Below are 24,906 nucleotides of genomic sequence, written 5' to 3'. Positions count from 1 at the left end.
AATTCCTTTCCCTCAACTATAATGCCTGGGGTTGGCTTGGCTAGCTGTCTTTCAGGCCCCTGAGTGGGCTTCTTAGTGGTCATGCATGAGCATCTTCCTTATGCTGGGGAAGACTTCTCAAATAGTGTTTTTTTTCTTTGGGTTGCAGGTTATGTTGTTGTTGGTGGGGATGGCTGTGTCTAACTCAGCAAAGGGGATATGGAGGAACAGGGTTTCTGACACTGGATGTAGGGATTGCGTAGGGAGTCAACATAGAGGTAGAGGGAGATTGGCTAGAGGCATTAGAGTGGTTTGTGGTTAAGACAGTAGATGATGGGGGTTGAATTGAGGGTAATGACGTGGAACCTCAGGAGGCTTAATGGTTGTATTAAAAAGAGTAAATTTTATAGCCATGTTAGACATAAAAATTTTTGTATTGCCCTGCTACAGGAAATGCACCTAAATAAAGTGTTGCGGTTTATTACATGGCACACGCAAGCCAGGGATCCCCTTCCCCTAAAATGAGTGCGGTGTACAATAAAAACACTTTGATTTTTTGTATAATTCGGATTATTTTTGAGACGGACTCCAACCCGTCTCACACCCAACCTCCACAAACACATGTGTCATAATGGACTAGGAAACAGGCTGGTGCGTATCAATAAGATATTTATTAATTTATTATTTCATGTCAAATGAGAATAACCAGCTTACATCAGCCAACAATGTTGTGGCGACACAAAGACACAACTGCTTTGGGATCAATCAGCACACTGACATAACTCAAAATATGCAGTGACAAAAATGTCCTTTTACTTCTTTCACCACTACAATCAGAGAAAAGTTCACAACACACCAATAAATTGAATGCAAACAAACAGGAAAGTACATGCCCCCAAATTGATGTTTGAGTCCCAGCAACCCTCACCCCACCAAAACATCCACTAGGCTTATCTGTTTTGGATGTAAAACAGTGGCAAGGAGTGGGAACACAAGGGAAAAATCTGATTTGGGATATGTTCATCAAAAAGTCTTGGCTTAAAAGGTTTGGTCTAACTTGGCGACATTTGATAGTTATGAAAGAAAATCACAGTTGCTTTAATCAGTACATAAAATCCATGGAGTCGCGTCTCACCATGTGCAGGGTTTAGCCAAGTGAAAGACCCCTTGAAAGACATTGTGCGGTAAAAGTAACCCGGAAAGAGACTGCGCCAAATCTTTGCAGAAAAAGATTTAGCCCTGATTTGAAAAAGGTCCTTGGAGGACCGAAACACGTGTCATCGTTTTTTTAAGGGCATTTCTTTTGAATAATAAACATTTTTCTGCAAAGATTTGGCGCAGTCTCTTCCCGGGTTACTTTTACCGCACAACTGATTTGGGATATAGTTCACAGAAACAATATGGGGAGCAAGTAAAGAATGGGAACATTTGTTTTTAAATCACAATGGAAGAATGGGTTTTTAATTATTTATCACAACTGCTATGGGAAAGAATTGAAAGACAGGGGATTTGTGTTGCTTAAACTTAGAAAGACAGGCAGGGCTTTTAGAGAATACAAGTCAGCACACAAGGGGAAAATCGGTTTTGGGATTTTCAACACATGGGCAACGTCAAAGAAACGCAAAAGCAAACATTGTTTTGACCTCACAATGGAGAAAGGGGAACAGAATGGGACAATCCGCTTTTGGGATGTTGAGCACAATTTCAATGAGAAAGAAAATGTAAATGGAATTTGTTTTTACTTATGCTTAAAATGACATGCAAGCTCTGGAGCTCTGGGAAATGGGGTACTCACAAAATGAAAATCGGTTTTGGGTTAGGATGACAGATGCAATGGGAAAATACAGCTCAGGATTTAGTGGGAAAATTCTTCCCATGGAAGGAATTGGTCACTACTACAGTACCCACTCCCACCTGTGTGCTGATAGATTCAGACAATGTGAGAGTGCTTTGGGACACCAGAGGAGGAAAGCACTTCATCATCTCCCTTTGACAGGGGGCTTGGTGTGGTTTGGGGACTGCATGACAAGCACCCTTAATCTCCATGTTTTAACAGATAAAATGCATTTTTTTAAACCTATATTTTGCAGCAAATCCCCTAAGCCTCGTCAGGTGTCTGTGGGTCATTCCTGTCCGGAGCTACAGTTTTTCCTCCTTTACTCCATACTCATATCAGTGAAAAATATGCTCCTTGGTGGGTGGCATGTGAATCATATTTTACATGTTTTATCAAGTTCTTGTACATTGGTGAATACAATAAGGCCCCTAGCACCCTTTTCTGGATAACTTTAGTTGTGTTCACCTCACATAAATCATGTTGGTATGACCAGAAAGGCTGAACTGACACCTTTCCAGAAATCCCATAATGACTATTGTGCTCTAAATATTTTTGATTACGATGAAAACCATTTCTCCTATTTTATGGGCAGCACAAACCACTCCTTGGCTATGGCCCCCACCTTTGCAATTTCCCTGCTCTTGGCTGTGACATCACGAGGGGGTCCTGTTTAGATTAGCTTGCTCATTCCAAGGGCTAATTACCAGTTAATGCATGTTTTCATTGCAGCTTGTGTGACCTGGGTCATAAAACTGGAGAGCACACCTGCCTTTATCTTGTCCACACTGTGAATCCGATCCCTAAGAATCTTTAAGTTGTATTTTTATAGGGAAGGCCCCTCTAGGTTTCCATGACAACCAAGGGAAATAATTCAGTTTCACATTTGAAGAAATAACAAGCAAAGAGAGAGAAACCCACAGCCTTCCCCCACTTAACCAAAATTACCTTTAACTCACATTTCACTTTAAAATAAACTTTTGAAAGGCACACCATTTTAACATGTAGAAATGTCACAGCAAAGTTGTTCCCTGCATGTGCTGGGTAAAGAACACGTCATAGTTACACTTTTAAAGGCTTTGGTGCACATCTGGCTTTTCAGACTGTTACTTTGGAGGCAAAATCAAAATGTCATTTTGTCGCATTCAGCCATGAAAGGCCTCCATTTTAAAGACAGTTCAGAATCCCATTATAGATCTGTGCATGGTTGTTTCATATGTGATGGGCTCATGATAGACAGAAACCAAGTTCATTTTTTTAAAGTCTTGCCGACACTTTGATGAGCATTATTTTAATTTAAAGGGAAAAACAAATATACATGCATTTGTTACTTTTCACAGTAAAAATGCTTCATTTTGCTGCAAAGGCTTGCAACACAATCTTGGCATTTTCCTTTAAGATTCTGGGCACTGTGGTATCTGAGAATGTTACTTCAGCTCTCCAAGAATTTGTCAAACCTTGCCACATACCTTTCCCTTATGCCAGGCAGTTGGCATTTTCATTTACCTTTACGTTTTGAGGCCCAGTTTCACTCCCTTTTTACTTGATTTCATAGGCCTCATTTTCCAAATTTATTCATGGCAGGACTTTTTACTTAGGGGCATGTCCTCCACTGACTCTGACCTTTTACTTATGGCATCCAGGGCTATTTCACCCCACAAAAGGGAGACAGGAAGCTATGCTGAAGACGTGGGTTGGTACTGGTTTTGGATCCATATACTCGACTTACTCCAGTGGGGTGCTCCTTTAAGGTTGAGAAAGTAATAAGGGCGATAGGAGGCCGATTGCTCATCCTCCGTGGGTGGATCGAAGGGAAACCACTATGCATTATTAATGACTATGCGACTAATTGCGACACAGCAGTATTCATTAAGAAGGCAATGGGGATATTGGGGGATCAAAGAGGCATTGCCTGGGCATGGGGTGGAGATTATAACTGTGTCTTTGACCCAGAATGGGATAGGTCACATTGCAGTAGCGGGTCACAATACACAGGATACAAAAGCACTCAGGGAAGTTGTGGTGATGCATCAGTTGAGAGACATTTGGAGGGAGTGTAATTCAAAGACTCAAGGATTATCTTTCTACTCTCCCTCACACAACCACACAACAAACGCACGAGAATTGATTTTATATTCACTGGGGAGGAACAGATGCGGGAATTTGTGCATGCACAATAAATGGGCGGGACGATATCAGACCATGCCCCCTTGATGATTATGTTAGTATAGTTGGATACGAGAGCAGTGTTCCTCATGTGGAAGCTTAGGGTGTCGAAGAGTCCATACAGAAATACTTTGAGAATAATGAAGATAGTGTGGTGTATTTTCACACAGTGTGGGAAGCCTTTAAAGTGGTGTTACGAGGGGAGTACATGGTGCTGGAGCAAAATGAGAAAGTGATCATTGAGACTGAACGGGCATTGGCTGAGGAGAAGGGAGGTGAATCACAAATAATGAAGCTGAGGCAGGAGGGCTTGGCCGCCTAGGATAGTTGGGGAAACATAATTACGTGGCATACTCTGAGAAGCTTAATGAACAGTATGACAAACAGGGAAGGTTACTGGCTTGGCTACCAAAGTGAGAAAACCCTACAAACAATATAATCGAGATACAAGATCAGTGTGGAGCAATGTGGTGAGCGGGTTCTGAGATTAATAATGTGTTTGCTGATTACCACAAATTCCTGTTTAGCAGGAAACAGCAGGTTGCAAGGGAGGCTATTGACTCTTGGCTTGGGGATGTCAGAATGCCTAGGATCATGTAGGGCCAAGCTGAGGAGCTAGACTCTCCCATTACAGAGCAGGAAATATCTGAAATAATATCCCAACTTGCCCTGCATAAAGCGCAGGGAAAAGATGGATTTCCAGCCGAGTTCTATAGGGCATATAAACACCTGCTAGCTGGGAAACTGTTGAAGACACTGAACACATCCAATGAGCAAGGTCAGCTACCACACTCAAAGCTAGAGGCAGTGAGTCATATAGACCACTGATGATGCTTAATGTGGAAACTAAGATCCTTAGCTCAATATCGGAGAAGCGCTTGCAGAAAGTGTTGCCACAGTTGCGACATCCTGACCAGACGGGTTTTGTGCCTTTTGTCATATCCCATACGTCTGGTAGTGGGGACCAGCTGGCAATTGTGTCAATGGATGCAATTAAGGCGTTCATGTTTCTTCACGCATTTGGAATTGTGGACCGGTTTTTAAAATGGGTTTGGTTATTGTACATCAACCCGTTGGCAGGAGTTAGGATGGGCGAGTATAAATGTATAATATTGTATAATTGGTTAATTATAACACGCGCTGACCGGGGGGAATCGAACCTGTGTTGTTCTGCGGCATCTTGCTTCCAAGGAGAGTGCTTTACCCCCTGAGCTATCCTGCGGGGCACAGGTTAGAGTGATCTCTAAAGACTCAATAGTTGAGAATGGAATGAGACAGCACTGCCCACTATCTCTGATACTTTTTGCACTGAGTATGGATACCCTCTGCAGCATATCTGTGTGTAGAGTTTCGTGAAGAGGCAACGCATATCGGGAGGAGTGACATTTGTTTGTTAGTTTGGTTGTTTGTCTATTTTATTTATAAAGTGCTCCTAACCCGAGGGTATCTGGGCGCAAGTTTACCGGTCTGAATGTACGCTGGTACATTTGGTCTAAATGTACGCTGATGATATTCTCCTATACGTCGACAACTGGTCTCTGAGTTTGCCTAATGCACTGGAAGTGGTGGGACCTTTTGGGGAACTATCGGGAAACAAGATTAACTGAGGTAAATCATGTCTGTTCCATTTGGCTGGCCTGAGAAACCAGGTGAGGCAGACAGGTTTGGGGGTGGGTCTGGCCTGGGCAGATGTTTATTTTAAGTACATTGGGGGTAGATGTTTACCATGATGCATTTGAGACTTAAATGCATTAAGCAAATAGTGTTCTACATAAGAGGATGCATTGCTGGGCTTATGAAAGAGGCTACCGCTCTCCCTGATTAGCAGAAGTGCATTAGTGAAGATGGTTCTGTTGCCCCGAATGCTGTATTGCAGCATAATTGTAGTTTATGAATTACCTAGCGGGCAATTTACACAGCTGCACAAAAAGTGCAGGACCCATGCAGAAAATAGCATTGAAGACGCTGCTTAGACCCTATGAAAGAGGGGGCCTGAAAGGTCCAGATTTTAAAGGCTATTGTGTGTGGCTCAATTGCAATTTGCGACTCAGTGGCTGGCAGATTAAGTGCACCTCGCGATAACTATGCTGGCCTAATAATTAAAACCATATGCTGTGAAGGAAGTCTTCTGGGTAGAGCTTACTGACTGAGGCGAGCTATCCTCTGTTGCTGAAGGTGGGGAGAGCTGTTTGGAGAAGTGTGCTAAGAAGCATAGATCTGAAGAATCTATACTCACCCTGCATCCCGCTATCACAATACACTGCATGGATGGATGCTAGCATGAGACCCCGATGAATAAAGTGGGAGGATTTCGGGCCTGGCTGTATGGGGAGAGGTCTTCGAGGAGGGGTGGTTGTTGTCATTTAGGGAACTGGGAGACAGGTATGCCCTTCCTCAGGGGCAGTTTTCAACATATGCAGCCACAACCAACCTGGCTAGGAAGCGGTGGCCATCACTACGGCAGGAACGGGACACTGATGGGTTGCTGACTGCTTTGTACTCTGGGGAAGTGTCAGACTTGTGTAAGACACTATCTCCAATTTGCAGTGCAATTGAGCTAGCAGTCCATGCAGCTTGTGGAGGAGATTTCAATTTGGTAACATGGTATGATAGGGTATTTATAACGCTCTTAATACCCAGAGGTTTCTAAGCGTGGACCCGGGGATCGAACGTATGCTGCTCTGTGTCGTCTTGCTTCCAAGGCGAGCACATTGCTGCTGAGCTCTCCTCCCGAGGATAGAGGATGCGACATGGAGAGGGCCCTGACATATGCCCAGAAGGTGTTCATAAATTCTAGATACAAACTGGTCATATAATGTAGTGCACAGAGTGTATTAAGCTCCGATGACTTTGGCCAGAATTTTCCCGAACCATCCCTCATGCTATTATAGATGCATCCAGGAGAATACCAGGATGCTATATATATATATTTTGGAGCTGCCCCTTGGTGCAAACGTTTTGGGCTAGGATGTATGATAAATTGAGTGAGCTAAGATTGGGAACTACGCATGTTTTTTCAAAAAAGGTAGCAGCCACGACTCTCCAGAAAGAACATGGCATGATGACATGTTCTGTGGTTTATTTTCCACTTTGAGAGTTTGCAGCCATCGCTTTTTGCTCACTATACCTTTCACAGATGGGAAATATCCATTTGCAAATCATTCTTTGTCCCGCCCACATGGGCAGTCCAGCACTGAAATGCTATGGCAATTCCCTTCTGAACAAGAGTACCAACAGCAACCCCATATATATGTTTCAGCCTTGTTGTGCCTCATCAGTGAGATGGAGCTATGCCTCTGTGAGCACAGTGAGCAGGGAGTCCACGTCTGGGATCCCCCAGGTAACTCAGGGTGACCGCCAAGTTCCTTGCAAACATTTCCAAAAAAAGTAGCAGACGCTCCGCTACAGAAAGAACATGGCATGATAACCTATTTGGTGTTTTTTTCCCACTTTGAGAGTTTGCAGCCATCGCTTTTTGCTCACTGTACCTTTCACAGATGGGAAATATCCATTTGCATATCAGTCTTTGTCCTGCTTACATGGGCAGTCTAGCACCAAAACTATGCATGTGTGCCTCAGGTCTGCTTACTTGGGATATACCCTAGCCTAGGGTCAGGTCATTAGAACAGCAGGGTGGAGGAATTGCCAGTTACAGTTGCAGAAGCAGAGGATAGAAGATGCCAGAACCGGCGCTGATTTTAATGCAGAGTCCGTTCTTGAGAGGTTCTTCACTGCAGAGAACCTGAATTGCAGAGGTTGTGCAGCGGGAAGTGGTAGCCAGAGAAGCATCCCATGAGAGAGAGAGAGAGAGAGAAGCTCTCTTTATATTGATCCTGATGCCGGTGGCTGGTGAGCCCCAGAGAACAGGAGAGAGGCAGGCTCCTTTCCCAAGTGGATATATTTCAATTCAATTTACTATGTACTTGCCATCATGCCTTCTGATTACATGCATTGAGATATCACTTAGTCGTTATGCCCTAAGCCTGGCTAAAATACATAACAACTCTTACAGACAGTGACAAATTTATTGAGACAATGCATCAAAATGAAAAGCAATCCATAGTCCATACCAACTGCAGAGACCAATTGGAAGCCAGCAGATCACCTGGGCAAATCTGTATCAAAAACAGCTGGATTAGAAAAGCATTGACTGTCTACCTCAAATGCAGAGTAAAGTCACAAACTTGACGTAGCCCAAGGTTTAGGCATTGGAGCAATGTGTGTCGGTGTTGGTTTACAACCATATCTTAATATGTTCGTAAAAATTATACCCAGTTTTTCATTGTCAAATCTGATAAACTAGAAATAGCCACACATCAGCGGGATTCCATAATTTTAGCGATTTGTATCTAAGAATGGAACTCTGTGTCTTGCATATTCTATAACAATTCACAAGTCACAATGTCTATCCTGCAGCCCTGCACTTATTGACATTTGCAATAAAGTGTTTCAAGAAGATATGAGTTACATAGTACTTTCACAGGCTTGTGCACATTCACATGTCAATTTTTACTTAACTTTGATACAAACAAACTAAAAGCAGACACCTCTTGCATTTTCAATTATAATAGACTATGTACATTATACTCTCTAACACTTGAAGGTGTATCCTGACAGAAAAAAATGTAATCTTGAAAAACAGAACTACTGCAAAATCAAACCCCATCGGACCTCCCTGTAATCCCAATGAAACGTAACAATCACACAAGCCTTAAGTGCATCACAGCAACTGGTCCATTTAAATAAAAGAACATCACCGGAATCAATTGCTATGCAAATGTTTCAATCAATCTGCAGTTTGCATTGCCACCACTTGTGAGCAATATTTACTGCCATGATTCAGAACAACCATGTTTACAACTCCTTCTCTTACACATAAATACTTTTAAAAAAATGTTAATTAAAGTGTTCTATTGGTTGGCACATTTTCCAACCTCTAAAACTATATTACATAAAAATATAAAACTGAATAATTAATAGACTAATCATACAATTCATTAAAAAAGATAAAAATGCATACCTTACCATTGTCCAAAAACCATTATTTTTTCCAATTAAATCATTATTTTCCACTAAAATATGAATTCAATATGTTAAAATAAAATCCTCTCATGCCTTTTCAGTTCTTGTCTATGTCCCAGCCTCCAGTGTCTTAACGATCTTCAAATATGCAAGGCAGCAATCATGAAAACTCTCGACTGTGCTCCCTCGATAGTGCTCCAAAACAGGGTTGAGTCAAAATCCATGGCATGAGGTATAAATCTGCCATAACTTTGTCTATTAAGAGTTTGCTAATTGGAAGATACAGTGAATATATTTAAAAGTGCAGTGCGGCCCTTTCGCGCCCTGCAAAGCTTGACATAGAACTCAGATGTGTGCCTCATCCATAATGTAGCTTTTAATAAAACCCCATCTTTTTATTACTTTCTGGCTAACATAATTACCCACACTAAAGGAATTAAATGTAGATGTTATGGGTATGCCAAGTTAGAGGTAACTCTTGACGAATGCAAGGCTCTCTCTGTCTAATGTCCATATATATTTATTGCATTGAAGTTTCTTACTAAAAACCATGACCTTAGTTTTGGTGATGTTTATCTTCAGATTGTTATTGGTAGCATAAATGTCAAATGACAAGTGCGTCAATGGAATGTTACAGACCTATAAGAGTTGGGTCCAGTAAGATGGCATCATCTGCATATGCCAGCCATGGCACCAATTCTTTACCAACGCGAGGGGGAAGTTGCATGCTTTACTTAAAGATTTATCTAGGTAAGCTGTATAAAGGTTAAATAGTAAAGCCGAAAGGACACATCCTTGTTTTAGTCCTAAATTGACATGATTAGGGAATGAGAGACAGGCTTCAAAGACCAGTCTGACTGATACAGTGTTGTCATTGTATAACAATTTGATAAAATATAACAGGTCAAGGTTAATTTCCTAAGCTCTAAATTTGTTCTAGGGAATGGCCATGGAAATCCTATCAAATGTGCAAGAATAGTCTTTAAAGCACAGATACAGTATCCTGCCAAAACGGTGCATAGTTTCATCCATAATATGATTTTACGTCCTGTTATGGGTGGTATTGCAACCACGTCTAAAACCTTTTCGAAAGGCAGGTAGGAGATCAAACCTCTCGAGCCAGGCTTGAAACTTTACCAAGATTATATTTGCGAATATCTTCTAAAAGGAATCCGTCATCGCTAGAGGGTGGTAAGCAGCAGGATCTGTCCTGCATCCCTTCTTAAAAACCAGGATAATGATGGAATGTCTACAGCTATTAGGGATTTTTCCCATTTCTAAGATATTAGCGAATAACACTGACAACAGCTGGGCCCAATATTCAAGGCTATTTTTGATTACCACATTTGCTAACCGATCAAGGCCTTGCACCCGAGATTGCTTCAGTTTGTGGATCCCTTTGAGGATATCTAATTCTTCAAATCCCTCAGTTCCTAATTTCCCCTGGTAATGGTAAATATTCATACAGTCTCTTTCTGCACTTGCTAATTGATGGCTGGTGATAAAATTGACCGAGGTGGCCCCAGAGATCGGATTTAAAATCAAGGGGGTATCCCCAGCCAGAGAAGTTCTGTATTGATGCCAGAATGTTCAACTGTAATGGGTATTTATTCATTTAAAGATGAATGACCAGTTGGCATTTTGTATAGAGGGTTTTGTGGTGACACAACTAGTTCTTAAATTTGGTCTTTAGGTTAGTTAACTGATGGAATTTTTCTGCCGGCTACATGCAAGACATTTTGTTAATGGTCTTTATCCTTTTTCGAAGTTCCCTCTACTTTGGAGCAATTTGCCTATTATATATGGATAGATCTAGTTCTCCTCTTCGAGTTCTAATGTTGCTAACCCATATCTGGGCAAAGGTTTCTTCAATCAATTTGCCAAAATTCAGGATATAATGTCCAGTTGACCCTACCACAGGAAGAGAGAGTTTCTTCAACTCAATAATGCATGTATTAATGTTAGTGGGGCTCCAAATCAGTTTATCACCATTGCCATTAGTTGTAATGTTAGAACACAATTTTCGTGTGGCTCTTACAGGTTCCTGATTAAGCCTCCATGAGAGTATAGCATTGTCGCTCAACCCATTATGATTTGTTCCTATGATGGATGGATAATTTTGCATGAATCTTCTGAGTGTGCATTCTCCCAGGTGGGTCATACAGATTGGTGATTAATATCTCCTTTAAAAGAGATAGTAGCCCTCCTACAACCACACTAATTACAAAAGGACAGTGTTGCCCTGGATCAAATTTTGTTAAGCCCAAAGAAGTTTTTGCTCCAATGCACAGGCCAGCTATAGTTCTCCTTTGACCCACACTGATGTAAAATATTATAACCATCTAGCATAAAATCATGAAGTGAGAACGGTTCCTGTAGAGTAAAATATGATTACTACTTAATTCCCTCAATTCCAATTGGGTGCACAAGAAAGAGTGAAAGACCCTATTATTCCATGAAAGACTTTTGCTTTTGTTTGTAGTCACATTTTCATGTTAAAATCTCCCCCAATACTGCAGGTACCCAACACACTATCTGGTGCAGTCCCAAAGTGGTGACTGTGGGCTTCAGAAGACATGGCAGGAGACTAGATATTTCAGTTCCATGACCAACATTTTTGTCCTGGTCCACAGTGGGTTTAGGTTAAAGGATGTCAGTATGTTCAGAGGCCATCAAATGTTTACAACTAATTATGACATTGAACCACATGCTCAGTATGATTTCAAAATGTGCACATAAAAGTTTCACAACCAAAGGAGACACAAACTCCACCAGTGCCCCATTTTCTGTGCTATCTGCTTCTGGAAGTTCTACAAGTCCAATATCTGTTGTGGTAATTGAATTTAAAGAAGGGATCTGTTTTAATAGGGATCAAATTTCAACATACCCACTCATACAAAAAGGAAAAAAACAAAAAGCAAAATGGAAATACTATGACAACCGAATCTTGAAAGCACCAAACACCCAAAAATAACTCTTTAAAATCATAAATGAAATAAAAAGGCAACCTGGCTGGAACAACACGCCACTACCATTGAAGAAACCATGCAATGTTCTAGCAGACCATTTCAAAAACAAAATCATTACCATCTAACAGACCATACAAAACAGACCATGCAAGCAGAATATGAAACCCACCCACCCCTACAAGGAATGCCCGAACAAACTCCAAAGCTTCCCCCTAATATCAGTGGAGCATTTGTCAAATGGGTAAACCAAAGCAACAAAACAGGTTCTCCCGCGGATCCCTGCGCCTTGGACATATACAAATCAATCCTCTCACAAGGAACACCCATGGAATACCACAGGAACATCTTCAACCTCTCAAACTCAACAGTAAAATGTTCCACAATCCTTCAAATCAGCTCACATCAGGCCGCTCCTCAAAGATACAGCAGGAAACGTAGAAGACCTCTCCAACTACAGACTCATCTCCAACATCTCGTACCCAGCTAAGCTGCTCAAAACATACATAAACAGAACAACTCAAGAATTCATAGAAGAGCACTGCCTGCTAGACCAGGCAGAAGTAGGCCTTAGACCGATGAGAGGAACGGAATCAGCACTTTTCTCAATATGGGATGCCCTTAAGGAAAATGCAGATTCAGACAATAGTACCGCTTTGATACTTCTAGACCTCTCTGCGGCATTCGACACAGTTAACCACGACAACCTCATCACGAGATTGGAAGAAATTGGAATCACTGACCACACCTTACTATGGATCAAATCTTACCTAACAAACAGAACAGAGACCATATGGATCACACCTTTCAAATCCAACCCAACAGAATCATCCTGCAGAGTACCACAAGTATCATCCTTCTCCCAGTTATTATTCAACATCTACCTGTCTCATCTAATCAGGATCATCAAAAGACAAGGCCTCATCTATTAAAACTATGCTGACCATACACAAATAGTCTAAAAAATACAAGACATTCAAGCAGATAAACACAACATTAGAGAACTGCCTTTGTGAAATATACAACTGGATGAACTGAAACTACCTCAAACTCAACCCAGGCAAAACCGAAATAATGACCATCACAAAAAACAGAGGAGACAACCACTACATCCCCGGCCAATGGAACTCGGTACAAACTCCAGCCCCAACGTTGATTGTAAAAAACCTGTGAGTAGTGATGGACAGCACACTTACTCTAGAGCCACAAGTAAATGCTCTTATGAAGAAATGCTTCTTTCTCCTGCAAGCAGTAAAAAGGATCCTACCATTCCTGTCATTCGCCAACAGAACACTCACCGTCATCGCTCTCGTCATGTCCAGAGTAGACTATGCCACTAGCCTATATCTGGGCATGCCTGAATGTATTCTAAAAAAAACTACAAAGCATACAAAATGCAGCAGCCAGACTTCTCCTCAAACTACCCCGAAGAGAAAAGATCACACCAGCGCTGAAAACACTACACTGGCTACCAACAGCGAATCAAGTTCAAATAAATGTGCATTACGCACAGAGCAATCCATGACCAAGGCGCAGAGTTCTCAAGAGACAAATTAAGCCTACATTGCCCAACAAGAACGCTCAGATCGAGCAGCAACACTCGCTTGGAAACAAAACCCTACAACAAAAGAGAATTCAGAGGTTCTTCTTTCTCTCACCTCGCCCCAAAAACCTGGAACGAGCTACCAAAGAACATACGTAACACAAGAAATCACCTCCTATTCAGAAAACCCCTCAAATCTTGGCTCTTCACCCCATAACTCAAAGAACACCTATGCAGGCATATACACAGTTGAAAGTGTGCTGAGAGAAGAAACTGACTCTCCCAATCCCCCTAAGCTACCGCCTATACGCAGAAGGTAAGGAAGAACAATCTATGGCATATCAACTTACCAACTAAGAGATAGATATGATAGAACAATACCAAAGAAAGATCACAGATAGATTGGGATGGAAAGGCAAGGATGATATATCAATAACACCTTGGCCTACAATCTACACACAGGCAATAATGGACCACTGACAGGAAATAGATAGCAAGGGAGTGGGTGATTGCTAATTTACAGCACCAATACCATAGTAGGAGACAAGACACATGCCTCCCTACAACACTAAATTTAAAACAACACAGCTGGGAACGTGCCACGCCATCACTCACAACAATTAGATGGACATGAATGAAAAGGGAAATCTGCAAACCTATAGGACAATTGGATAAATAGAACTAGAATTATAAGGACTAAGAGTCATATAACCCACTGATCCTATTCTCAAATCTCTGCATACCTAACTCACACGAAAATCCACACAACCATCTTCTCACTTAGCAAACTGCACGGATTTCACCACACTGCAACAACAAACAAACAACACACAAACCGCACCATCAGCACACAAGGTCTCACATCGGTCTGATAATCACAACAAAGCTCAGCGCACAGTGAAAACCGAACTGAAGCTGTCAACTGAACACCATTTCTCACTTTCCTATTCCCTCTTCACCCGACTAACCCATTCCCGCCTTCTTGTTTGCAGATCCGCCTGAGTGCCTGGGGACCAATTCCATTGGTGACGGTGCGCCATACAAATACCTTTAACATTAACATTAACATTCACATAGCAGAAAAGTTCTATTCATAAAAGGGCTTTCCATCAGTGGCCTAATTTCTATACATTTTACCCATTTCCTGATGGGCAGTGATACTGTGTTTTCAATCAGGCTGCTCGCTCTGTTGACTCTTTTCCCAAATTATTTCTGTGATTTTAAGAAAAAGGGGCCCTTAGGTATTCTAGATTCATCCTTCTGATGTGAAAAAGTCTCTGGAGGTGAATAACATAGTTCCTAATTATGTTGGATTATATTATTTAAAGTGTACCCATTTATCCAACGTGCCCCTCACCATCGGTACCTCTTGCCACCTGGGGCCTCCCTCTTTCATACAGGTTTTATTTACTTTATCAGGACAAACGTTTGGGGAAATCGAATTAACCGATTCCATAGGCACGTGACCTTGTATTGTGCTGCACAATTTTTAACCTTTGCTGGCTTTTTCCACTTCCCCTTTCACCTTCTCATCATTTCATGTTCAACCAGAGCTATCTCAACCCCGTCATCCTGGTCGTCCTATACCGAAGTTACCAACGTATTCTTAGTCTGAGTAGTTAGTGCTTCCAAAGCCTTGATGCTTTTTTGCAACGGTGTGGGGATTGCTCCCCTTTTACTTCTGTCTTCACTTATTATGGAGTAGTAGTCTGCTTCGACAGTGACCCACCTCAGCCTGTGATCGGAATGTGGAGCGGACGAAGAAATTGAATAGTCATCCCAAGAAGTGTTGCTTGGGATCCTTTTCTCGGAGAATATAATACCCACAAGTCTCACAAGTACTCTTTTGAGCTCACTCTGTTCCTTTGCAATAGTAAAACAAAGAGCAAACACTTTGTCAACCGTGGTGGCAACTGCACTCAGATGTGTGGTGGTGACTCCTTCAATACTATTTGATAGTGATCATTGAGTAGTAGTTTACATTTCACTATCAGTGGTTATCATAGAGGTTGTGACATCCCTCAGCTAGGAGAAGTCCGAAGAAACTGACAAGTTTGTGCCTATTATAGTATCAAAGGCCTGAGAGATAGCACATATCTCTGGAGCAGAGTTCATAACTCCCATCAGTCTCTTAGGAGATTAAGGCACATATTAAACAACAAATAGTTGTTGTCAATGAGCGGCGAGCTGTGTACTTTTGATGACAATTCCTTTACGTGCCCTGGTGATCCCGTTAGGGGAGCTCCCACAATAGATGTTGATGGAGGGATCTCTGACTTGATCGAAAAAAAACAGTTATTTTTGATTGTAAGTCACTTGGCATCCTATTGGATGGATTGAGTCGGTTGACCAATGGCGTCAGTACAACAGTATTTATTTAACTTGTGGTGGCACTTTTGAAACTTTTATTTACGCACTTACTTCTTCTAGGGGCTGTATTAGCCTCGCTAGTGGGTTTCATGTTTAAGGTTGCAAACATGTATGATAGCCACAAAAAACAAATGTAATGCACAAACACACAAATATATAGGAGCAGTCCGTAAACCACTCATTATGTCATAGCTGTTGCAAGCAGGCCAGTATTTCAGTCCATTGTTGAATGAAGGTACCTTCCAAATACCAATCGGTGGACCGTGGCAGCAGGCAGCAAGGCTTCAACGGCCTCAGCTGCCATAATTGCCTTTGGATGCCCTTTGCGGCACTCCGTGCCTTAGGTAAGGTCTTATGGATAATACCGGATTGCCACCTTCCCGCCGGCACAACATGGTATGAAGATAGTAGTAGGATTTCCAGAAGTTCTCCCAATGGGAAGTGCTTTCACAAAACGCAGCTTTGTCAGAAAATTCACTTTTTCCAAATGCACAGCAAAGCACACAGGCAGTCTGCACTGTCACAACTGCCCATGGATGCCCTTCTCACATAATTACTACCAACAAGTCTGACACAATCTACATTGTATCAAGCATAAGACAGATAGTTGATCAAAGTGCATTGATTGTTAAACTCACAATAAACACCCAAGAGGAACCTCAAGAATTCCTGATGTTCTTTTTATAATGTCTAGAGAGAGAACACCTTCCTATTCCTGAAAATGCCATCCTAAAGAATACATACACTTCTTTATTTTTAGGGCAGCACATGCACTCTCTGCAGCCATGTTTACTTGATAATGTTCCAAACAAACCATTATATATCTATACCTAATTGTGATAGTATTCCATTTCAGCAACTTACGAATAATGCAAATAATGACATGTTATGCCCATTTTGCAATTACATTTTTTTTCCACCATGAAAATAGACACACATGGTGAATATGCCATACTAAAGCTTTTCAAAGCAGGACAAAAGGAACAAAAACCACAGTAAACTAACCAACTTCTTTTCTGGTACAACATTCATTTACTATAATAGACACAGTACACCATACATGTTTCAAATCACATTTCGGCCATTATACTGCATATGTAAAACACGCAAGTGGTTGATTTGACTGTAACAACAATTCTATTATGGATAAATATGGACAAATAACAATTATCTGCAGACTTAAAAAATGCCTACTTAATATTCCTTGAACCAAAATGTACTTATTTAGGGGCCAATTCATAGAATTCAGTGCAGAAGTAGCACACGCGCCTAGCGCAGAGAGGGAGCGTGCGCCATGCGTGCGCCAGGCGCAGCGCAAAACAGCATTTAGGCGTACCGCATAGTCATGGATTTCCTTAGCCATTTGCAGCCTTGGCGCAGCGAACATCCAGAGTGCTAGTTACACCCCCAAGAACGCCACTTGCGCCAGAAAAAGCCATTAAAAATCCCCAATACGGCGCTAACCCTGAACCAGCATACAGCCCCCCTACACCGTAATTGCGTAAAAAACTGTGTGTACCCCGCTCGCGCCAGCCAAAACAAATGAACATCTCCCTGTGCACCCCCTTGAATATGCGTACCCCGCTCACGCCATAATTGCGTGAAAAAGGCCTACCGTAACCCTGTGAATACGTGTACCCCGCTCGCGCCAGACAAATCGTGTAAAAATCTCCTTGCGCACCCCTTGAATATGCGTACCCCGCTCTCGCCCGCAAAATCGCATGAAAAGGGCTGTGTGTGTGGTGACAGGTGTTAGGGGGTGCCTCCTGTTGTGTGGGCTGCCTGTAGGGCGTGGCCACGGGTGTTGGGTGGTCCCCTGTGGTGTGGGCTGCCTGTGGACATGGCCACGGGTGTTGGGTGGTCCCCTGTGGTGTGGGCTGCCTGTAGGGCATGACAATGGGTGTTGGGTGGTCCCCAGTGGTGTGGGCTGCCTGCGGGGCATGGTCACGGATGATGGGCTGCCTGCGGGGAATGGTCACAGGTGATAGGCTGCCTGAAGGGCATGGCCACGGATGATGGGCTGCCTGCGGGGCATTGTCATGGGTAATGGGCTGCATTAGGGGCATGGCCACGTGTGAGGGGCTGCCTGCCGGGGCATGGTCACGGGTGATGGGCTGCCTGCGGGGCATGGTCATGGGCTGCCTCTGGGGCATGGCCACAGGTGATGGGCTCCTGCGGGGCATGGTGACGGGTGTTGGTGGTTCCCTGTGGCGTGGGCTGCCTGTGGGGCATGGCCATGGGTGTTGGGTGGTCGCGTGTGATGTGGGCTGCCTTTGGGGCATGGTCACGGATGATGGGCTGCCTGCCGGGCATGGTCATGGGTGATGGGCTGCCTGTGGGGTATGGCCACGGGTGATGGGCTGCCTGTGGGGCATGTTGACGAGAGTTTGGCGGTCCCCTGTGGTGTGCGCTGCCTGTGGGGCATGACCAAAGTGTTGGGTGGTCCTCAATGGTCTGGGCTGATTGCGGGGCATGGCCATGGGTGTTGTGTGGGTGTGCACGCGGCTGATGGCAGCATGCAAGGGCCTCACCACGTGGGTGCGTGAATCTGGGGGGGTACGCAAGTGCGCTTTTCACACAATTTGGCTGACACGAGACAGATACGTGTATTCAGGGATACCCGAGTGCACTTTTCATGCAATTTGGCTGGCATGAGCGGCGTACGTGTATTCAGGGGTACACGAGTGCGCTATTCACGTGATTTGTCTGGCGCAAGCAGGGTACGTGTATTCAGGGGTACACGAGTGCGCTATTCACGTGATTTGTCTGGCGCGAACGGGGTACGTGTATTCAGGGGTACGCGAGTGCGCTCATCACGCGATTTTGCTGGCATGAGAGGGGTACGTATATTCAGGGGTACATGAGTGGGCTTATCACGCGATTTGGCTGGCGCGAGCGGGGTACGTGTATTGAGGGCTACGCGAGTGTGCTTTTCACGCGATTCAGCCGGCGCGAGCAGGGTATGTTTATTCAGGGGTACACGAGTGCACTCATCACGTGATTTGCATGGCGCGAGCAGTTTATGTGTATTCAGGGGTACGCAAGTACACTTATAATGCGATTTGGTTGGCGCAAGCGGGGTACGTGTATTCAGGGGTACGCGAGTGCGCTATTCATGTGATTTGGCTGGCGCAAGTGGGGTATGTGTATTCAGGGGTACGTAAGTGCGCTTTTCACGCGATTTGGCTTGCGCAAGCAGGTTACGTGTATTCAGGGGTACGCAAATGCGCCTTTCATGTGATTTGCCTGTGGGGTGGCCCTTCCCCCCCTCTCCAAACCCCGCAGGTGGCCCAAGCCACAGGGGACCACCCAACACCTGTGACCATGCCCCGCAGGCTGCCCACACCACAGGGGACCACCCAACACCCGTCACCATGCCCCGCAGGTAGCCCATCACCCGTGGCCATGCCCCACAGGCAACCCACACCACAGGGGACAACCCAACACCCATGGCCATGCCCCACAGGCAGCCCACACCACATGGGACCACCCAACAACCGTCACCATGCCCCCAGGCAGCCCATCACCCGTGGCCATGTCCTGCAGGCAGCCCATCACCCATGACCATGCCCCACAGGCAGCCCATCACCTGTGACCATGCCCTGCAGGCAGCCCATCACCCATGACCATGCCCCGCAGGTACCCCACACCACTGGGAACCACCCAACACCCATGGCCGTGCCCCACAGGCAGCCCACACCACAGGGGACCACCCAACACCCATCACCATGGCCGCAGGCAGCCCACATGGCACCATACACCGCATTCAAGGCCCCAACTCATGACCCCCACCAGTGACGGGCACCTGCAAGCAGGCCCCCACTGATGACCCCCACCAGTGACGGGCACCTGCAAGCAGGTCCCGACTCATGACCCCCACCAGTGATAGGCACCTGCAAGCAGGCCCTGACTCATGACCCCCATCAATGATGGGCACCTGCAAGCAGGCCCTGACACATGACCCACACCAGTGACGGGCACCTGCAAGCAGGCCCCGATTTATGACCCTCACTAGTGGTGTGCACCTGCAAGCAGGACCCGACTCATGACCCCCCAACCAACACATTGGGCCTCATTCCTAGTATGGAAGTAGTCATGGCGCTATTTGCGCCATGACTACCTCCCATACTGGTACCGACTCCGAATTGGTTCAATGGGGACTTACCAGTGTAGTCCGACCTTTGCGGGACCGGTAAATCCCCATTGAAAAATCCATTCCCCATTTCCATTTGAGCCCCCATAGGGCTCAATGGGAATGGGGAAGTAGATAATAACGGTACCGCAATTTGCGGTACCGTTATTAGCTCTGAAGTCCCTTAACGGGTCCCGTCCATAACGCCTGGTCAGACCAGGCGTTAAAGGAGGGACCCACTAAGGGACCTCGGAATAGGGCACAAAGGGTTTACCAGCACCAGTGTCCTTACCGGTGCCGGTAATCCCTTTGCGCCCAACTCGGAATGAGGCCCATTGTCACAACATACATTCATGTAGCAAATGTCCACCCAAATGCCACCCCACACTGCCCCCCCCATATTGCAACTCCACACCCATCCATTGTCCCCACTTTCCAGTGCAGGTCCCAAGGCATGTCATTCACAGAAGCACACATGTATGCACCCAAAGACATGCCCAACGTGGCCACACAGCAGTGACACATGACTGAGGCAATGACGACGGACACATGCACCAAACAAATGAGAGAAGACAACACAAACATATGACTGCATGAAAATGTATTAAAAAAACTGAAATTGACCATAGCAAAAGCAAACATGACAATGAAAAAGAAATGAATGTAAACAGAAATGAAATGCAAAATCCAAAAAAACATGAAATCCGAAAACAGTGCAAATCCTTCAACTGGTCCATGTCCAAAGTTAAAAAATCTCCATCCAAAGGCTAAACTAAAAAAAGCCATTACTCCATGGGTTAAAAAAAAACACAAATTCCACAATACTCCAACTATTTACAAGGAAAGTCTGAAGGGCCCATAATCCCAAAACAAAATGAAACTTTAAAAAACCCTATTAAAATACAACTGTATACAAAAAGTGGAGCAATGTCCGTGGACTCCAAAGTAAAAAGAAAAAGAAAGGAAACCTAACCCTAAAGAACTACCTACAATGGTGGCGGGCTTGTCCTACGGCTCACCGTTCTTACCAAGAGTCTTGTCCAGGGCATCATCGAACTTCGAGTCTATGGCCCGGAGGCAAGACTGTGGTCTATCCTCGAGGGCTCGCAGGGACGCCGCCATGCTCTCCACCAACTCCCTGCGAGTCTCCTTGAGGAACTGTGCCCGCCTCAATGCCCGCTGCATGGAGTTCTCTGCCCTGACCATGGTGAGCCGTGCCCTCTCTGCACGCAGCTGCTCTGCATCTATTCGCTGGCCCATCCGCTGCCACACAGAAGACACACTTTGTCCAGGGTCCTCCAGCCCTTTGGCCGATGCCTGCCCCATGATGTAATCGGCCCCGAGTCATGACGCCTCCCACGTCGAGCCTGCTGCCGCCTTGATGCCATCTGCCTGTGCCACCACGACTGCCTCTGGGACAATGGTAACCCCCGGGGCTGTCATGCACCTGCCCTACTCGAAGGTGCCTGCACAAACTCCATTGCCAGGGGTCCTGTTGCTGGGGTGACCACCTCTGCTGAACATGCAACTCCCGATTGTGGCAGGGATGGGATCTCCACCAGCCTGGCTGCGGTTGCTGAGGCAGGTCCGCAGGGGGCCCTTGTGTCATCTGGGCCAGAAGACGGCATGGAGGATGACTGGCGCATAGTGGGTGAAGAGGAGGAGGGGGTCGCAAGAGTGCCCAGCACATGGAGGAACCCCCCGACAATGAGTCATCCTAGCCAGTTCAGGATGGCACAAGCCTGTTTGTGATGACGTGTGTGGTCATGCAAGGAAGCACGTACATCATCACGAATGAGGCGTGTGCGCATCGCGACACCGACTAGGACGGGCTCAACCCTGTCACAGATTGCCACATCCGCAGGTAGAGGAAGGTCAGTTGACGTGGACACATCCTCTATCTGCAGACAGGCCTGGACCTAGGCATGCGTGCCGGTGCACAGTGATGCAGTCTCAGTTTCAGGGACATGATTAGGCACAGGCCCCTCCATGGCAACCTTCACTGCCTCCTGCCCCTGCCCCTGGACTGCACCACTTGCACCGGAGGCATCACACCCTCCAGGCCCCATGTGTGGGTCTGATGCGGCCTCCTCCTCCTCCTCAACCACCACCAACCTGGATGCCTCTGCACCATCTTCCGCATTATCCTGCCACTGTGGGGGCTCACCTGCACCTTCCGCGGCCCTAGTCACAGACACGGCACCAGTCCCCTCGCTCCCGGAAGATGTTGCAACATGGGAGGGTGACTGGGCCTTGCGTGTCCGCCTGGTCGAGGCATCCCTGCCGCTTTGCTCCACAGCGCTGTCTCCGGCCTCTTCCTCCATCGACGCTGTGGATAGAGGGACATTGAACGCAAGCATCAGGGCACCAAACAAATGTCTGCTAGATACAAAGCAAATGCACATGATTGGCACAGTCAAACGTCATATCCATAATCAGCATCCACAACACACAGTCAGTGCAAGCAATACACGCACATACAAGCATGGCACGTGCTACAGTAATTCGCATCCATGTCCAAGGCACTGTGTGAACATCAGAAGGGGGGCTGAACCTCACATGCATCATGGGACATGCACATCACATGCACACACACTACCGGACAGTCATGCATCTGGCCATGTCTACCTCCCGTCACTGTGCATTCATGGACAACTGGGCCACATCATTCAATCACGCATCGTGATCCTCATGTGTCATGCATCCATGGCAGCGTTTTCCAGTCACACACTCGCCACTCAGACACACGCACATGTGCACCATGCATGTCCATGAAGACGACTTAAGCATCCATGTCTCACACCCCTCGCATGGCCATGTCCAGACACAGGAATGCAAACATGTGTGCGTCTTCACATGCTGGTGCACATCATGCATTGCAACACAGACATCATTGATGTGGAACACGCTTGACTGGACTCACATGCAGCACAGTCATGGCCCTGCACACAGTCATCCATACATGTGGCATGCCAGACAAAAGTCCAAGGTGCACATTCTAGCCACACCTCAACAGGCACTACACAGGACAAGAACACATGGACACTTACCACTCGACTCCAGACAGGTCTGCAACTCGAGGACCTGGTTGTGAAGCAATGAGTGTATGCATTCCAGGATCCTCCTCTTGATGTTGCTCAACTGGGCCCGGCGCCCCACATCATCCTCAACCTGGACGAGGCACTGGGCCTTGTAGAGGGTCCTGGACCTGAAGTCCTCCCAGTGCTTCGGGACATGCTTGTAGTCGCGGGGTGACACCCCCTCCTCGTTGATGGCACCCACCATGTCCTCCCAGATCCTCCTCTGTCCTTCCTTGTCGGTGCGCAATGTTGAGAAGAGGGCATCATAATGCCCCAGGACTTGCTCCACCAGGATGCCAACTTCATTGGCAGTGAAGCTGGCAGCCCTCTACCTCTCTGTCGGGAGGTTGCCACTGGCTACAGATGGTGTTTGGTCTGACATGGCAACCCCTGAGGCAGGTGTGGGTGGGCAACTGGGTCCTGGGGCTGGGCTGTGGAGCGATGGAACTGCAGTCGGGAGTCTTCTGTTCCAGCAGAGGTGGTCCCAGCAACAAGACCGCTGGCAATGTCTTCTGTGCAGGCACCTAATTGCAGGACACGTTGGCAGCAGGCTTGCTGGCAGCAGCAGCAGATGGCTCGTAGGAGGCTGTTCTGGGCTTTGCAGGGGCAGGTAAATGGCCTTCTGGGCAGAAGCGTGGTCTTCTGTGTGTTGTCGCGTGGCCAGCTTGATGCAGAGTGACTCCACATGTGAAAAAATAGCGCGTTAGCGTGAAATTCGAGGAAAGGCCCTTGGCGCATAAGTGTGTAAGTGATGTGACGTACGTGGGTGTTGCCTTCGGCAGAGGTTAAAGGTCCGCGTGGGACAGCAGTTCGCTGTATGTGCTTTTCGTGGAGTCCGACACGTGTATTTCTACTACTTGAGGGTTCACACACGACATCTTCCCAGCGCTTAGAGTTCGTACTTCTTGTTTTGGCGGGGGAGTTCCGCATGTGTTTTTCTTTTCCATGCAAAGCAGACAGTGAGTCGTGCACGCTTATTTTTCCCACTGTGGTTCCCCCTGTGTGTCGTGTACCCTGTTTTCGAGGTCAGAGTAGCCTACGTGTTCACGCGTATGCTTCTTTTGTGTCCCTGGGTGCCGTGGCATACTGCGCGAGGTTTATTTCACGCACGTGGGCTACAGGGGGTTGCGTGCACATTAGTTTTGTTTACTTGGGGTGCCTGAGCATTGTGTGACCCGTCTTTATTCACCAGGGGTCACATACAGCCTCGCAGGAGCACAGGGGTGCGTCTACCATCATGTACCCTGCCCCCTTCACCCCAATTGCCCAGGACAATTGCTGTGTGCACCTCCCATTCACAATAGTCCATCTGTGCCATGATTGGGAGGCCACCAAAAGGTAAGGGCGGCAAAGCTGGGCGACCTCCCAGGGCTGGGTGTGGTGGGCACGTGGCCGGGGTGGCCAGGGAGTCCAGGGAGGCCAATGAGGTTGCGGGGGGTACGTTGCCAGGCTGTTCCATAGGGGCAGGATGTCCAGCTACATGCTGGGACAGCCATGCCACCACCCCCAGCGCCTCAGGGAGATGCTGCTGCTGCAGTCATCCCCGGCGTACATCTACCCCACAGCCACTGTCATTTGCTGCCACGGGCCACCAGGTAGTGGAAGCTGCTAGTGTAGCTGCGGCAACCACCACCCATGCTCGTGGTCAGCCAGTGCAGGCTGCCTTGGCACAGGAGGACTCCCAGGCAGATTTTCAGGTCGGGAAGGCCAAGCCATGTGTGCCTAAGGAAGCTGTGACCAAGGCACATGTATCTGGGGCAGTGGTGTCATCTGCTTCCCCGAGCAGCCAGATGGTGGGAGCTGCAGAGGCAAAT

The 24,906-nt window shown here is 46.2% G+C and overlaps 1 protein-coding gene across 1 annotated transcript in view; it reads right to left on the bottom strand.

Moving 5' to 3' along the window:
• Positions 1-21,218, bottom strand: part of LOC138548428 (toll-like receptor 11) — a 68,431-nt gene extending 47,213 nt beyond the window's left edge. Inside the window, exon 1 of the mRNA XM_069642279.1 lies at positions 21,041-21,218. Coding sequence (XP_069498380.1) covers positions 21,041-21,218 — 178 coding nt within the window. The remainder of the gene's footprint in view (positions 1-21,040) is intronic.
• Between the last annotated feature and the right edge of the window lie 3,688 nt (positions 21,219-24,906).

The sequence above is a fragment of the Ambystoma mexicanum genome, chromosome 1p, assembly GCF_040938575.1.
Source record: "Ambystoma mexicanum isolate Mex_15411 chromosome 1p, UKY_AmexF1_1, whole genome shotgun sequence".
In the NCBI taxonomy this organism is placed as follows: Eukaryota; Metazoa; Chordata; class Amphibia; order Caudata; family Ambystomatidae; genus Ambystoma; species Ambystoma mexicanum.
This window is presented reverse-complemented; position numbering and strand designations above follow the sequence as displayed.